Below are 16,381 nucleotides of genomic sequence, written 5' to 3' on the forward strand. Positions count from 1 at the left end.
ACTTCGCGTTAAGAAACCCATCCAACGAGTCACTATCTGAGAACAAAAGGAGCCACCGGATTCCCTAAAATATATGTTGGTATTATGAATAAGGGTTACGCGACTGCGAATGTAGTAGAACCAACGTATTTCATGACTTCGAGTGTTGCAAGACGCTAAGATCTATGGGAGCTTTGTCCGTGTAGCTAAACAAGTCTGCAGGCCACGGGTATGGCTCCTCCGACCATGCAACGACGTACGGCCTATAAGCAGGGTCACTTGTCACATAACGGAGCCGCCCCGCGCCCACCGGTGGCAGGCTCCAATTAAAGCCAGCCAAGTTGAGCATACCACAGATAAACATTTGTTTTGAGGAGTGGCTCCTGTGGTGAGGAAGTTGAACCATAAGCTCTAAGAGCCATTCACAAAATGGAGAAGATGACTTCTCGTATTCAAGCGCCCATTCAGTAATTTCTGAATTGTCAAATGGAAGTGACTCTGCGCTTGCACGAACTAACGTTTTCATCATATCCAGAGTTGTGGAATGGCGAATGGCAGTAAGGAAATGTTCGGATGGGATATCGTAGCCGGCATTCTTCGGTCTACCGTTGAACGAGAACGCCTCGGAACTAACACAATACTCATCTAATTCAAGAAGCCGTTCTACCATGCTTGGATTATCTTCAACAATAGCTTGATGCACACCTGCATGGAGCACTTCTCGGGAATATGGCTGAATGGGAGCTGGGCTGGTTCCTTGATAGAGTAAGAGGCGAAGTAACTTGAACAACTCCACCTTTCGGGACGACCATGGCCTCTTATCTATTGCTTTTTCCGGAATGGAAAAGACGCACGCAACGTTTCGAAATATCACAGGATCGAAATTTCCGTTAACATGAAAGTTCAAGGACCACCATAGACTGCGGTTGTTTCTAACGCTGGCAATCTGTAAATAAGACCTCAGTAAAGTGTTTTCTCGTGAATTTAAAATGCGAATCAAATCAGGCTCCTGCATCTGCGGGTTGTCATCATGAGTTTCTAGTAGTTGCCCCAGCCCGGCACACTTAACAACACAAGAGCTGATAAGTTCAAGAGTCGCCCACCGACAGTTAAGAATTTGGGATTGTAGCCTCGCCTTTTCTATTGTGGATAGATATCGATACCCAACTGGACGGAACGCTTTCAGTATTTTTCCCTCTGTACGTTCCAAGCAAGCCCCTGTCCGTTCATCCATTGATTGAAGCGTATGATAGATTGGACTTGGTTCTTCCCAGATGGCAAGCATAGTTATACAGGAATATATGCGCTTGTTGGACATCGCACACGCAAGTTGCGGAAACACACGGAGTAGATTTATTTCCAGGCAGTCGAAAAATATGTATTGCAGGATTTCCATAGGCAATGATTGTAAGGAAATTCTTGAAGGGGCGGCGCTCTGCGTCCAGAGCTTTGGTTTAATGATTGTACCTTCTGAGTGTACATGTGAATAATGGGTATACTTGGTGCTGACTCTTGGTGAAGTTTGCCTTGGGCGTTTTTCCGTAGTGCCCTGGCTAACATCTTTACGATGTCGCTTTTTTCCACGAACTCTCATTGGCGTCATGGGACAGTCACTGAACTGCATGATGAAAATGTTGTGTCTTCTCGTGTCCCTAACTGGCAGACTGATGCCTTGGTCCTCCAAATTATGACTTTCTTTGAGAATAGGAAGTTGTATTCCGGATGCGCTTCGGCGCTTGCGCAAAATTTAGTTAGCGCCCGCGCCTAAAACGTCAATTAGTCAGGGCAGACTAACTAACTTAGTTAACTATCACGTGAACAATAAATATCCGGCTGACTAGTTAATACTCGACTCGGTGAATTGCGCGGAGAATATGAAAGGGCTTTGATAGATGCCTATGTACTCCGTATATCACGTTACAAAGAATGTTATTCACTCTTTCGAATTATTCCACAGTTTCGCGCGATATATTTTCATTTCGTTGCCTCTTCGGTAGTTGCAGTCGAAGCTTCTCGCCTACTAAGCAAAATGCCGGATTTGGAAACCCGTAGCTATTAATATCCGCTGCTCTAATTGAATTTGCACATAATATTGAGATAATCCACCGTGTTATCATTCAATCGAAAGACTTATAAAGGGGTTCCCCCTTCCTGTTCTTTAAAAGAAAAACTTCGAAGTCTGCTAACTGATGAGACTGACTATCAACGATGAAAATCCTAATCATACTTTTGTCTCCGTTGCTAGTTCTCGCATCACCAGCCTTCAGCCCTGCTTTATTGAGTGGGCTGGGTACTAAAGTAGCCAGAAGCAAGAATTACTGCTGCAATCCAAATATATTTTTCGTAAGTTTTTCTGAGCTTAAAACATATACTGGACCAGACAAATTAACAATTATGCACAGTGGTGCGCAGACAAATCACGCGCAACGCCTTGCTGTGGGTATGGAAGTAAGTGGACCACACAGCACAACCCTGTGGCATAATAATTAACATATGCCTTTTCCAGAATGTAACATTGCCTGCTGTGCCTGTAGTGGTGGATGCCGCCATTTATGAAGCGGTTCTGGGTAAGGCTCCCGGCTCCAAGTTACATGTTATATATGGGCTAATTTGAACCACAATATATAGATCGGCAGATTTATGGGAGGAAAGGAGTTGGCGGGGAGCGAGATTAGAATTCGAAGAAGTCAGCCCGAGAGCCGTAGGAAGCCTCGCATTTACTTCTACCCATTAAGAGGGGTGTCTCTCCAAGTGGACGTTCAAGGAGATTCATGAAGGGATAACTAGACAAGACGTAATTCCCTGTATTTCCAGGCCCTACATACATAAATAAAAATTAGCATACTATCAGTATAATAGTCGACTTTGTCCCACATACCAGCCATTGAGTATCTGGCACACTTTGTCCTGCGAACGATACTCGTGTTCAATTAGCCACTCTGCAATTTATAATGCTGGATCGAATTGGTTCTTCGCGCATGCACACGAAGTCTTCAGTAACTCGTCAGCGCTTAAGAACATAGGACTTCTTCATTTTAATCTTCTTTGCTGTTGTCGTCGTTGTTGTTTCTGTTGCAGTTGCTATTCTCTGTTTATTCAAGGCGTCGTACAGGGCAGAAGCTGAAATCCGGCGTTGAGGATCAGGAGTCAGCATTTGCCGAAGAGCAGTCATTCGTCGAGGAAGTTTCTTTCGTAAGGTATCAATGCGATCCCACCAATCCATGAATTTCTTCCGGACTTTTAAATCCTCCGTGATCCTTCGAATAGGCCAACCGTTAGAAGGTAGCTGTATGTGCCTAAAAACAAAGAGCATGGTAATGCCAAAAGCCCATATGTCGCTTGGTTTACCCCTCTGTTTTAGGAGTAATTCGGGCGGAATATAGGAAGTTGACCCTCCATCGCTATAGCGATGCTCAAGGGTAGAAAGCCCAAAATCACAGAGAACAGCTCCTCTTTTATGGTCTCCAAGTATAATATTATTAGGTTTTATATCATGATGTATAATTCCCTTTTCATGAATATACTTGAGGGCACTACTGATGTCTATCCAGACTCGTAGTTGCATCTCCTCCTTGATTATTGAGAATCTGTCACCATCAGCGTACTGGGAAAGATCCAATCCCTCAATATATTCAAGGAATAGGGTAAGGTTAGTAGCCTGAAAATCGAGGAGCTGTGCAATGTTACGCTAGTTGCGCGAGTTAGAAGGAAATGGAGACATTGGACAGTGGAAGAGGTCGTAGAACATACATGTTTCAAGGACTGCAAAACTTTCCTCTCATTTTCCCACATATACACCGCATCCTCTATATCTGGCTTTCTGCACACCTTCGCTGCAACAACACGTCCACACCGTTGGAGCTTAAAAACGTGTGTTAATCCAGTCTCAGCAACAAGATCCAGCTTTGTGGGCCGTGCTTCATACTGGACAGTTTTTATAAGAAAATTCTCAGATTTGATCCGTTTGTTTGAGTGAAGAGTATCGGTTAGATCTCTGTTGGCTGTTTTCTTTCGCCGAAGGGTGGTCGATTTGGCCGTAGTTGTCGGTCCGCTCAGCAACTCGCAAATACCGGAAGACACTGGAGAGCGGGTATTCGAGATACTACTAGGCAGGACCTTAAGTAAAAACTCGAGACCAGCTCCAAAAGTTACATGCATAAGGCCAGGTCGTATCCTCAGTCGATCGCCAGGTAATATCTCCTCCCCATCCTCTTTCCTATGGCGAATATCCCGGAGGACAAAGCGAGAGGTGGATGAATTGCGAAGAAGAATTGCATCGTCTTTATCATCGGGTATCGTAATAAACAGGCAATGTCGTATATTAACCCAACATTCATCCGTTGTAGTCTGAAGTTGTATTTGGCACGATTTATCACTTCCGATGACGAAGTATGGACGATCTAGATTTTCGTATAGCCGGAATGCGAGCACTTTATCTTTCCCACGTGTGACTGATGGGTCAATGGGCAGCCCGGTTAATGGAATCGGTCCAACAAAATCTCGATTTCCAGGGAGTCTCAAAGATTCCACGGCTGATGTGGAGATAGGGAGTAGGATAACGCGTGTATGGTGTTCTTCTGGTCTGGTGTCTTCGGGTTCAGGAGACGGGTATGCCATGGCCAACAATAAAGGCACCTCCCGACAATAAATATATTATATAAAACTAATACTTCATCTTTCAAAAAAAATGTGTGACGCTGCATTTGTTAAGAATACACCTTTTTACTCTGAAGACATGTATCTCGTCGTTCGCCAAACATGTTGGAGTTCTGAATAAGCGCGACGCGGGGACGAGCCACGTGACTCGTTCGTGTCGACAACATCTTCTCCTTTCATAACTTGCAAGAAGGCAGGAAGAACGAGAACGACGACATCGGCATCGACAACGGTTATTCACTATCCGTTAATGACTATTGCTGACATTATGCTGGCCCAAAGACCGCTAACACCGCCGTATACGGCTCCACGGGACCCGGAACCGACTCAATACAACCTTCCACAAAAGAATGACACGCTCTTAACAGAGCTCTCAGGACGCTGCAATACGTCTCTCCAAAACACTCTCTCGAAGCCGACATTCCAACGTCTTGCAGAAGAAGTGGTCTCGAAAAGCATTAGCTCTGGATCGACCAAGGACACCAGGGACCTAGAACCTCGCATACATTTTGCCGTCTCTCAGACCGCCCAAAAGCTCTCACAACAAGCCACTACCACCGTGAACGGGATATATTTTGAGCTTACAAAGCTTCTGCCAACACGACTGCAACCGTTTTTACTCAACTTTATAGGGAAAGAGGCTAGTGAAGAGGACCGATATACTTTTATAATAAACGTGCTTCCATGGATATTGAAGAAGTTACGGAAATCCCCATCACAAAATGGTACGTGCTAGTAATGTAACTTATTTCTCTGAAATTCTGTCCACAAAACCAGAATTTTGGACTTCTCTGGTCGTTTGAATATCATCATACTAATACCAAATAGGAACACGAAAACGAGGGTTACCAAGAAGAAGTCAACGCATTGCTAAAAAGCAACGGCAAAAGAAGGTCGGTGCTAAACGCGTGGAAAAAGCACCAAGTACCGCAACAAACAGAATAAAAAAGAGACAACAAAGAGGGAAATAAGAGTATATTCAGATTCAAAACCTTTACAGTAATACGAACGGATGGTTATATCCGAATCTTCATGGATTCAAAGTTCCCCTCATACTGGAACCAAGTGAGAATCCTTTTCTCCGGCATTCCTTTGCCAAGGGTATGCCGGTCAACAAACACACCAAGTCGGCAAACGAATGTTGGTGCACTGTGGGCTCTGGGGATATATATACGGTGGTGATACACCGCAAATCAAAGTTCATGTCCTGTCTACACTCCATGCAGATTGGTGTGACTTGGAGAGTCAATTTTGCCAACCTACGCAGAATTATCCTATTCTGAGGAAGGGGGATGGCTTCCTATTTATATCTTGCGGAGAGGGAATCTGCAGCGAGTAGTTCCGTATGGCTATTCACCTTGAGTACTCAGGGGGTTTTTGGGTCGTACACTATTCAGCCAGGGCTCCTCTTCTCTTAACTCTTGCCTTCTCTCTAGAGGCGAGTGTTCGTGTTAGTTCCATAGCAGCTTGCTCGGCCTTAAAGTTTTTGTCACCCCAGGGTGGATGAAACCTATTTTTGGGCGTCTACTTTATTTCTCGGAGCTATTCATTGCTGCTCCTTACTGATTTTGTGCTCTTGCTTTTTTTTTTTTTTTCCCTCTCGTTAGCCGGGATGGGAGTGTGCGGTAGTTTGGTCAAATTGGTGTATCCCTTTTCGATCAAATCATCGTCTAAGTTACTTTGAAGTTCCTGCATTTCGCGGATAGCGCTTAAAACAAATTAATACCTACTGTGAGAAAGATAGGGGTTTTCGATAGAATTTCAGACTTGTGAATCATTTCGCACTGGGAACTGAACAGTGGAATTGCTTGGAGTAAATGCAATTCCAGTTTCAATCGGGCACATTAAGGTAGCCGATAATACCAGTTGACAGGTGAAGGCGAGTCGCCATCTTGTCTATCGCATTTGGACTTTTCTAGGGCATATATTTTGCTCGATCTACGCTTGGTTGAGTTATGCCCTATTAGATAACGGCTCAGCCCTCTTAGCCTTACTAAGGAAAGGAGCTCGCCGTTGAATCGGCCTGCCAAGCCCACTTAATTCTACACTCTTCTCCAACGTTGGAATGTCTACTCCGTACACTGATAGAGACCTTGACGGAAACATAATCTTCCTATCTCCTTGTCCTATGGAATTTGCACTATTATATATACAGCCAACCGCATTAACTCTTGACGACTGCATAGACAATGATAGAAGCGTGTATTTGATTCGAGCTACAGAAAAGTATTGTGAAAGCTCAAATATACAGGAAACAAAGTTTCATCTCGTAGGGCATGAAACCTGGAGTTTAGGTTATCTTAGTCAGCAGGTTAACCTTATTTCCACGTGGTGGGTCTGTTATGACGTCACTGACAGGTGCATGGGCCAGAAAATCATCATCTTGCATCGCTTTTGTGAGGAATCAAGGCAGGATTCTAGGAAGCGTTGCGCTCCCTACGTCACCGAATTCGTATATATCAAACATGGCGGTAATTGGAAGAACATGATAGAAATGATGTTGGTGAGTATATAACCTGCCTTTACCCCTCGCTAGATTGTGTATTCTTAAAAAATAGAATAAACTACCAATACCATACTTGAAGAACCAAGAAACCACTATACATTACCAAAACAAACGCCACTAGACACCCAAGCTTTCCTCTGCAGCAGAGAAAAAAGTTATCTTATTACTAACCATGGGTGCCGTCGTATCATGTGTGAGTATAACGCTTTAAAGACAGCCTGAGACAATGCGTCTAACTTCCCACACTTAGATCGTTGGCGCATTCCACGCGATTGGGCGCGCTCTGATGACCATCGTTAATGCTATTGGGAGCGTGTTGATGGCAATCGTGAACGGAACAATTTCCATCCTCCACGCTATAATCTCCTTCTTAACCTGCGGTTGGTGTTCAGGTCGACGATCTAGAGTCGGGGGGCATCATCATACGAGACGACCCGTGATGAGTTCTGTCTAAAGTGTACCTATACAAACTCCGTGAGCGGGCTAGGAAGAAATGGAAAGGGTGATCCTTTAGGAAGGTTTTCAATGGCAGTTTTTTTTGTACATTTGTTGATAGTATCGCTTTGAGGAATAGGATTGCGACAACGATACCCCGCAGTCCGTTGGATGATTTAATGCATGATTATATTCTGTGCCGTTTACTTCATTTACTCGTATAAAAACTATAATTGCAGCAATGATACTTTTCATAATCCGGGAACTAGACTTACATATTTCCCAAAATTTTCCGTACTCCACTTATCTTTCCAGAGAGAGATGGCTGGTATCCAGTCTCTACCACTCCCTGACACATATTCCATGCGACTTCACCATCCTCCCCTTTGCCTTGTCCCTTCTGAATTGGATAGTCCAGTCGCGGTGGGATTTTAGTCTGGATGAATGTCCTGTCTTCGCAAATAGCCTTAAGATTGCTTAGGTTTCGGAGACCCTCGGCGCCACCAAATCTCCCATAACCACTATCCTTTACACCACCAAAAGGTAGGCCAACAGCGTAGAAGGTAGCAAAGTCATTGACTGCAACCATTCCTGCATCGAGGCGGGAGACACACTTTCCAACATCTGCCCTGTTATGTCCAAAGACGCTGGAACCAAGGGCATACTTGATGGAGTTTGCGATGGAAATAGCTTCGTCTACCGTTTTAGCTCGCATCATAACGAAGACGGGTGCAAATAACTCCGTCTGGGCAATCTTCATTTCAGTAGTTACGTCGGCAAGTAGTGTTGGCATAAAGTAATGCCCATGGGGGTGATCAGGGTGGTTGTATCTTTTCCCTCCATGTATCAACCTAGCTCCGTCTCGTACTGCCTCAGATATCAGGCTTTCAAGGCGGTCAAATGATCTGCTGGATATTTGAGCACCAACATCGGGAGTGTGAGGAAGTTTCTGCGCTTTTAGATCACCTCTACCGTCTAAGAGGGCAGATCCAAGGCGAAGCGCTTTGATACGAGGAGTGACAATTTCAAGCAGCTCGTCGTATACATTGGGAAGTGCAATTATTCTCTCAGTCCCAATGCAATTCTGGCCAGCAGATTGAAACACCGCCCTCATCATAATGGAGGCAATACTGGGGAGGTCGTTTTTGGTTTTAGGGTCATCGAGGATAATGGCAGGATCCTTTCCACCTAGCTCCACAGTTACCGGAATCAGAGCCTTTGCGGCTGACTTGCAAACTTCATGGGCAACAGGTTTTGATCCAATGAAAATGAGGTGTCGTAGCAGCGGATGAGATGTCATTGCATCAGCATGCTGTGGTAGGCAGATGACGGTCTGGACAAGATCCTTTGGATGGCCACAGCTGACGACCGCGCGTTGTATGATATCGCATAGGAAGATCGATGACCATGCTGTGTGCTCAGATGGTTTCACAATGATGGCATTTCCAGCAAATATGGCACTGATAACCGGAGAAATCAGATTGTGGAATGGATAGTTCCAAGACACGCAAGCTCCCACCACGCCGAGGGGCTCATATCGAACGGTGTTTTTCTTATACATCATAAGTAGATTCGTTGGGCGACGGTCCGTCTGTAGCGACTTTTCACCATGGTCGATTGTCCATTTTAACTTATCAGCCGTAACCATTATATCTCCAAAGCAGGCGTCTACTTTTGTTTTACCGGAGTCAAGGCAGCAGGCGGTTGCGATCTCATTCTGGTGTTCAAGGATATACCTGAGCAAACGGACAATTAGCACATATATTCTGTACCTGCAGGTCTGTCCAAATGTGTCGTCAATCTATTTTCTTACTTCAATAGGGTCCTTAGAACTCTCCTACGTTCAGCAAAGCTTGTTTCCCGCCATTGCAAATATGCAGCTGAAGCTCGTTTGAACGCTTTATCGATATCCTCTGCCGTAGCTGGTATTATACCATTCTCATCTCCCAGCAAACGTCCATCAGCAGGACAATAGCTCAGAATCTTCTTTTCGCTGAACGTCTATTGAGAAAGTGGGCGCGTTAGGAATAGCTGATTAGTCGAACAGATGGGAGTGACTTACCCCAGTTGTACCTTGGGAGGTCAATATCTCCCGTGACTCTTTACTGATATCTTCCCAGGCAACTCCTTTCCATTCAGGGCTCAGTTCCTTGGGAAGGGGTACGTCAAATGTAACCGGCCGTTCATCTTGGGAGAACAGAGAGGCAGCTAGGAGCTTTAGAACAAGGAGAGTTGGGAGTATTAACACAGCAGAGGTAAGCAATTGGGTGAAAGTGCAGTTCAGCACCGTTGCATAGGCTAGCTTGAGGTGATCCATCCCCTTGGCCGGCCCTTTTGGAATCGTGGCGGAAATGCGTTGAATCTTGAGATTCGTCCTCGAGCATTCAAAGGAGCTTGCAAGGTGTTGTTGATGCCAAGACATCACTAAAGTTAAATTAATCTCAAAAGGCAAAAAGGGGAACAGACGAACTTCATCCGCTCGACTTCTCGACAACATTGCAACGAACACCAGCATATGACAATGCGCGGCGATTCTCCAGGTATATGCAACTGGAGGTTATTATGTGGACCAAAACAGGGCTGGCTGTGTTTTTGCACCTTTACTATGTCCAAGAATTCCACTCCAGCGGCGCAACATGTGTTGACCGCTTCTATATCAAAACATAGTTGTGAATTTGGCTGTTTATGAAGGTTGATTCTATGTTTTGCATAGATGCCTCCATTAATACCTAGCTGGAGATACCTAGAATCCATATCTAATGTTTTATTTGAGAGTACATTCTTAAATATACCCTCGAGAAGAAACGCACTAAATTCGCGCTGGATTTTGCTAGGTTGTCCATTTGCTCATTTCTTCCGTCAATATATATTGACTGGCCCTGTCTTCCCGGACCTGGTGGTTTGAACTGGCAGTTCGATATTCTGCGCTGGTTTACTGACCCTAGGCTTGGAGTGTGGACGAACTTTGAAGCTGCTTCATAGCAAATCGATATGATACTCGTGCACTATAGGGACGTTCTCGATATAATTGGGTACATGTATCTGCCTTATACATTTCGGGGTAGGTGTTGCTTGCGACAATAGTGGTGGAGGGGTATTTGATGGAGCGCCTAGCTAGGCGTCGATCGATGGACAGAAGGGTTCTTGGATGTCCCTACTCAACCCACGGGATACCTCTACGACTTCCGTTGTATAACCCATTATTTTAGGATCCAACTCCAACAGCCCCATTCAGTTGTGTTATGAAAGGCGATAAATCTTTCATCCTGATGTTGATCTCCCCTGTGCATCATCTTTTACCACTGTATACAGACTTATACGTAGACTTGTTCGCTGGGAAGCCGAGCTTTGTCTGCTTTAGTGGTCCACCTTTTCTCTTTCCAGTCCGCTGTACAAGATGATCTATGATGCAGCCAGTCTCCCACCCCTCGCTGTTCTCTGTTGTGATGGCGCGGCACCGAGGACATGCCTTACCATGGCGTATGAACAACTGATGCAGCGAGTACTTCAGATGATCCGGGATCTTCACCTCAAGGTGGCTGAAGGCAGTGATTTCGTTGACTTTATCTGGCGGAATCCAACCAAGCCATTTGCTAAGGCGGAAAACATGTGTGTCGACAGCAAAGCAAGGACGTTGAAGGCAAAATAGAATGACACAGGCTGCTGTCTTGACGCCGATGCCGGGATATTTGACGAATTCTAACATAGCTTCATCCTTTGATAGAGAATGAAGGTGATTGAGGGAGAGCACATTCTCGTTCGCCATGGTGATCTCATTGTCCTTCTGCTCCTCTGTCTCATTTATGGAACCTGGGGCTCGTGTGAGGTCGATTTCCTTTCCAGTCTTCGATTCAACCAGTGCGTCTCTCCGAGCTTTATTCTCTTCATATACCATTTCAAGGATCTGTTTGATATATTTGCTCTTCGCGACTCCGAGTCCACCACATTTCATCGCTTTGTAGATGTCTTCCACTGGAGCTTCACGGACTTTATTCCAGTCAACGCTTCCTTTCCCTATACCCTCTTTAAGAATGCCGAACTTGCGCACCAGGCCCTGGAATGCCATGGCAGAGTTATTGCCGGTGGTCGCACCGCTAAGAAGCGTCCGGATCAAAGCATCGAGGATACTAGGCACTTCTCCACAGCCTGATACGGTCAACGAAGGTGGTGGTATCGCCTTGGGCGCTATGACTTCTCCATGAACTGAGGAAAGTAGCCTGTTAATCTCTTCACACTCTGCTACTGTAGGGTGTTTCCAGTCTGGAAAAGGGCTAGCCCCTGGTGTTAGGCCATATGGACTTTTGGGGCCACGATTTCGACGAGGGCTGGAAGTTGCTGCTTCGTATGGGGCTGGGGAGGAACTACTATCTGTTGAATGTAGCTGAGGCACCGTGGGAACAGCAAAGTCCTGTGTTGAACCCACTACAACAGCATCAAGAATCTCAATTTTACCTAGATTATGCGGTAATTCGTCGATAGCTGGGACCGGGTTCCCTTGCTTCCTTTTCACTTTTGAGCGCTTTGAGGGAGACGCAGAAGAAGACCCAGTTATGGCTTGTCTCTTTACTTGCCTTGTTATATATCTAGGCTCCGTATATGTCGACGGGTCGTCTATTTGTCGGTCATGGTGATCCTGAGGTACTGCGAGGTTATCATTCTTAGGTATCACTGGCTCCTCTGGGGGTAAGGGGGTTATCATGCTCCTGTTGCTGGCCATATTGATGAATAAAAGGGAGCTCTTTAGGTACGCTTTGGGTAGATAGGTATAACTCAGCGAAAAGCCGGCCTGGATGTTCCGGATGTTGATACACTTCTGCTCGTGCCCCTGCCCCCTACGCTGCTTCTTTCCCACACCACCCTCAAACGAATGTTCAAATCAACTCTTTGTCTAAGGAAAATCTAACGATGCCCTCGGGAAGGTCTGAAAGAAGTTTTAAGGATAAAGAAGCTATGCTCCACTGATGCCTGTTATTTAGTCGTGTGAATCTGGTGATTGAATCCTTCTGTAAAGGAGTAATGAAACTAGGTGACGGGAGTATTCATTCAGACAGAAGTAAAAGCTTGGGCGTTAATAAATAAAAATTTGTTTATCTATTACCAGTCTATGATGTAAGAACCATATATCTTCTGTCCCTACCACTGTTGGGCTTGGTACCGGGACTGACCTTCATAGACCCATGGTTCAGCCTTTGGTACAAGCTTAAAACAGAGGTACAGGCAAGACAAGTGCTCCATATAAATTTAGAGTATGGTCTTGTGTTATAGGAGTATACTATAGTGAATAAGGTTCAAAATAAATATTATAAGGGCGATGTGAGTACCTTAGGGTGATAGGAGTCAGCCATATAGGTGATTAAAGCTAAAGCTTGTCCTAAACTACTGGCAAGGAGAAGCAGAAAAAGAGATAAAAAGATGTAATGGTATTTTTTTGCATTTGTGTTGAGCTTTGCTACCTACACTAAGCAAGTATGTACCTGCGCGTTACTGTACTTTTATTTCATCTCTCTTCATCCACATTTGCTTTTGATCAGCGAGTTAAATCGGGATCAGGGTCAAGGGTAGAAGTGGTAGTGGCAGCTGGATGTCCCGCACTGCCCTCTGAAGACTGGGGAAAGGCCAGGAAGGGTAAGAGAATGTGGCAACCTCGCGGTTGTTCTTTATGTTTATTCATGGTCATTCAAACGTTCAAATCATGGCTCTATGAGAAGAAAAGGGGAAAAGGAGACAAAGAGAGAAGGGGACATAATGGAAATAAGCTCTGTCAACGAGAGGTATCAGCCGAGTTTGGTTGGGGGTTGTATGAGTTAGTAATCGCCGAGGTTATGAATGCTGATGTCCATTCTGTCCTTGACATGAGGTGGGACTTCGGTCGGCTTTTGGTGTTGAGATTGACTATTCGCCTGAGCTTGCGCTTGGAGGGATGAGTCGGTCGAATTAGCAGCAGGAGCATCTGCTACTGGTCTGACGGTGTCAACAACAAGTGGTTTCCCGTTCGCATCTAGGTCGACTTTGCTGGAGGCGATGAGGAGATTCTCGTGGCTTGCAACGCCGTTGAGGACAGCAGCTCTGGCGCTTTCGACTCTCTTAATTTTTCTACCTTCACCGCGAAGTTTCTCTAGGTGTTCGAAGTAGTTTGCTGAGACGGGCGTTGTATATACCCCGTTGAAAACACCGACTTCGAACTTAACGGGCTCTGCATTGCCGCTTTCAATGCATATTTCGGCACAGGAAGCAGTAAGGTCGTCTAAAGTCTGATAAATGACGGCATCAGCTCCAATGTAAGCTGTGATGGCGTTGATATCACGATCATGAGCCACCAGTTCATGGGGAGAGGCTAGATCGATGCCGTAGATGTGGGGATGGCTATATAGCAGTTAGTATTTTATTGTGGAACGGTAGGTAAAGGAAACGTACGCTATCTCAGGAGCACAACTGGCAAGCAAGACAGTCTTTGCCCCAGCATCTCTAGCCATCATGACGATCTCTCTGCTTGTAGTACCACGAACGATACTGTCGTCGACCAATAGGACGTTTCGGTCCTTGAACTCCGATGCCATGGCGTTCAATTTTCGCCGAACTCCCTTTTGTCGAGCCTTCTGCTCCGGCATGATGAATGTCCGAAAAACATAACGGTTTTTTACGAAACCCTGGGAGTATGGTTTGTCCAAATACCGAGCAAGTGCAGCAGCGGAGGTGTTGGACGTTTCGGGCACAGGAATAACGACATCTATATCTTTGATAGAATCAGGACCAAGGGCGGTAATGATTCGCTTTGCTAGCTTTTCACCCATGCGTTGCCGAGCACGGTATACACTGATTCCATCAATGACTGAGTCCGGACGGGCGAAGTACACATACTCGAAGATGTCGGGGGTATAGTTGAGTTTGGGGTGTACCTGGCGGAAGACAGGTTCATGGCCCTTTTGGATGATGACAGCTTCACCGGGCACGATGTTACGGTGGTTGGTGAAACCAAGCTGGTCCAGAGCAACGGACTCGGAGGCCATCATGTAGTCCATTCCCGGCCCGCTGCGCGAAGGCCGAGAGCCGATGATTAGGGGGCGGATTCCGTATGCGTCACGGAAGCCGAGCACGCCGAAACCGGCGAGCATAGCCGTGCATGCCCATCCACCTTCGCAGCGCTCGTACATCCGGCTAAGAGCTGCGAAGATATCTTCCACGTTTACACGAGCCTTTTTGGTCTCATTGAGCTCATTGGCAAAGATATTCAGCATCAGCTCGCTGTCACTGTCGGTATTGATGTGACGGTGTGCTTCATAGTCCAGGTATCGCTTCAGCTCTGGAGCATTGATCAGGTTGCCATTATGCGCGAGGGTTATGCCGTAAGGACTGTTTACGTAGAAGGGCTGAGCTTCGGCGTTGGCTGAGCTTCCAGCAGTGGGATATCTCAAATGGCCGAGTCTATATTGAGAAAACTGTTAGAACTGTTGAAATACTTTAATATCGCGAGAGAAGACAGACCCCATAAACCCAGGTAGATCAGCGACGCGCTGGCCGTCTTGGAAGACTTTCCCACACATTCCATTGCCTAACGGTTTTTATCTTAGTACGGTACTCGACAGGCACAAGTAGACCTAGGTATTCACCTTTGCACTGGAATATACGGCCGGCAGAGGCGCAAGTAGCTATACCACAGGCATCCTGACCGCGGTGTTGAAGGAGGTAGAGGGCTTCATGGAGGTCAACGCTCGCTGCCTCGGTGGGATTAGCGAGGATAAGGGCTAGAATGCCGCACATCTTGCTGTATCATCCATAGTGGTTAGCTGTATTGCACATAACACTATATATATATATATATATATATGTAGAGCCATATCGATATTGGGGGGTGTCAAAGTGGTCAGATATCATTGGATTTATCCACAGATGAGATTCAGTAGTCTAACATCCTTTTTTCCATTTGAATCATCATGCAGCAAGGGAGAATATATATATAGTGATATATGCAGAGAAAGCAGTCGTACCTGGCTGTATAGAGAGTCGATGCGCTTTAAGGGTCGGTTGATATGATATCTCAGATGGACTTTTTTGTGGCAACGGGCACGCCTAGCATGGAAGACTCATTGTGGGAGTAGCAGCAGACAGGACAGACAAGAGACAAGATCACTTGTAAGGCACAGTAGGAGGAGTGCCAGAGTCAAGGAGATTCACATCAACAGAGGATGCAAAACTGAAGCTGAAATTGTTCATTTTATTCTCCTTCTTCTAAGTAAGAATTTTTCTTTCTCTCCCTAAAAAAAAAAAAAAAAAGCGAGGTAAAAAAAAAAAAAAAGATTGAGATGAAATTCTAGTAACGGCGGTACAGCCGCTGGTAATATATTACCCAATCAGAATACGTATATTACTAGATCTTGGCCAGAGTTTGGTGAGAGGACATGTTTTGTGACAGTACAGTACGCGGTTAGTGGTGGATAAGATACGAGCATCTACATCAATTTGATAGCAAGACAGCGAAAAGCACAGCAAAGGAAACAAAAATAACAGAAGACAGCAGCGGATAAAGATAAAGAGTGTGATAGTACACTATAAAGGCAAGGAGGAAGTCTATACATTGGCAGATCTAGCAGGAAAGATGTCTATGACTCTGTGTGGTGTCTTCTGTGGTGCTGTGTTGCTGAAGAGGACAAGCAACACACACACTAACCAGCCCCCTTAACGCGGCTAAATGGTCTCTAGCAGCCATGCTAGATACACATATATACCTTCTTCTGCTTCTCCTCCAGCATCTTCTGGAAATACCATGACACTGGCAACCTTCTTCAGCACACTCAAACCATACCCAAG

At 45.5% G+C, this 16,381-nt stretch overlaps 6 protein-coding genes across 6 annotated transcripts; 1 reads left to right on the plus strand and 5 right to left on the minus strand.

Moving 5' to 3' along the window:
• Positions 1-130: 130 nt before the first annotated feature.
• ARB_07618 (uncharacterized protein) lies at positions 131-1,297 on the minus strand (the record flags this gene model as incomplete). The annotated part of the gene is made up of 1 exon (XM_003014265.1): positions 131-1,297. One exon carries the CDS (start codon positions 1,295-1,297, stop codon positions 131-133), a length of 1,167 nt encoding a protein of 388 aa, XP_003014311.1.
• A 1,686-nt stretch (positions 1,298-2,983) lies between these two features.
• Positions 2,984-4,596, minus strand: ARB_07619 (uncharacterized protein; the record flags this gene model as incomplete). The annotated part of the gene is made up of 2 exons (XM_003014266.1): positions 2,984-3,667; positions 3,730-4,596. 2 exons carry the CDS (start codon positions 4,594-4,596, stop codon positions 2,984-2,986), a joined length of 1,551 nt encoding a protein of 516 aa, XP_003014312.1.
• A 289-nt stretch (positions 4,597-4,885) lies between these two features.
• On the plus strand, positions 4,886-5,606 carry ARB_07620 (uncharacterized protein; the record flags this gene model as incomplete). The annotated part of the gene is made up of 2 exons (XM_003014267.1): positions 4,886-5,360; positions 5,464-5,606. The coding sequence occupies 2 exons, from the start codon at positions 4,886-4,888 to the stop codon at positions 5,604-5,606; spliced, it is 618 nt and encodes a 205-aa protein (XP_003014313.1).
• A 2,241-nt stretch (positions 5,607-7,847) lies between these two features.
• On the minus strand, positions 7,848-9,998 carry ARB_07621 (uncharacterized protein; the record flags this gene model as incomplete). Its single annotated transcript, XM_003014268.1, has 3 exons — positions 7,848-9,342; positions 9,390-9,577; positions 9,639-9,998. 3 exons carry the CDS (start codon positions 9,996-9,998, stop codon positions 7,848-7,850), a joined length of 2,043 nt encoding a protein of 680 aa, XP_003014314.1.
• An 867-nt stretch (positions 9,999-10,865) lies between these two features.
• ARB_07622 (uncharacterized protein) lies at positions 10,866-12,293 on the minus strand (the record flags this gene model as incomplete). The annotated part of the gene is made up of 1 exon (XM_003014269.1): positions 10,866-12,293. The coding sequence occupies one exon, from the start codon at positions 12,291-12,293 to the stop codon at positions 10,866-10,868; it is 1,428 nt and encodes a 475-aa protein (XP_003014315.1).
• A 1,087-nt stretch (positions 12,294-13,380) lies between these two features.
• On the minus strand, positions 13,381-15,334 carry ARB_07623 (uncharacterized protein; the record flags this gene model as incomplete). The annotated part of the gene is made up of 3 exons (XM_003014270.1): positions 13,381-13,939; positions 13,991-15,012; positions 15,116-15,334. The coding sequence occupies 3 exons, from the start codon at positions 15,332-15,334 to the stop codon at positions 13,381-13,383; spliced, it is 1,800 nt and encodes a 599-aa protein (XP_003014316.1).
• Between the last annotated feature and the right edge of the window lie 1,047 nt (positions 15,335-16,381).

Source organism: Trichophyton benhamiae (assembly GCF_000151125.1).
Source record: "Trichophyton benhamiae CBS 112371 chromosome Unknown Abenha-F-W-01a06.fp72, whole genome shotgun sequence".
Classification (NCBI taxonomy): domain Eukaryota; kingdom Fungi; phylum Ascomycota; class Eurotiomycetes; order Onygenales; family Arthrodermataceae; genus Trichophyton; species Trichophyton benhamiae.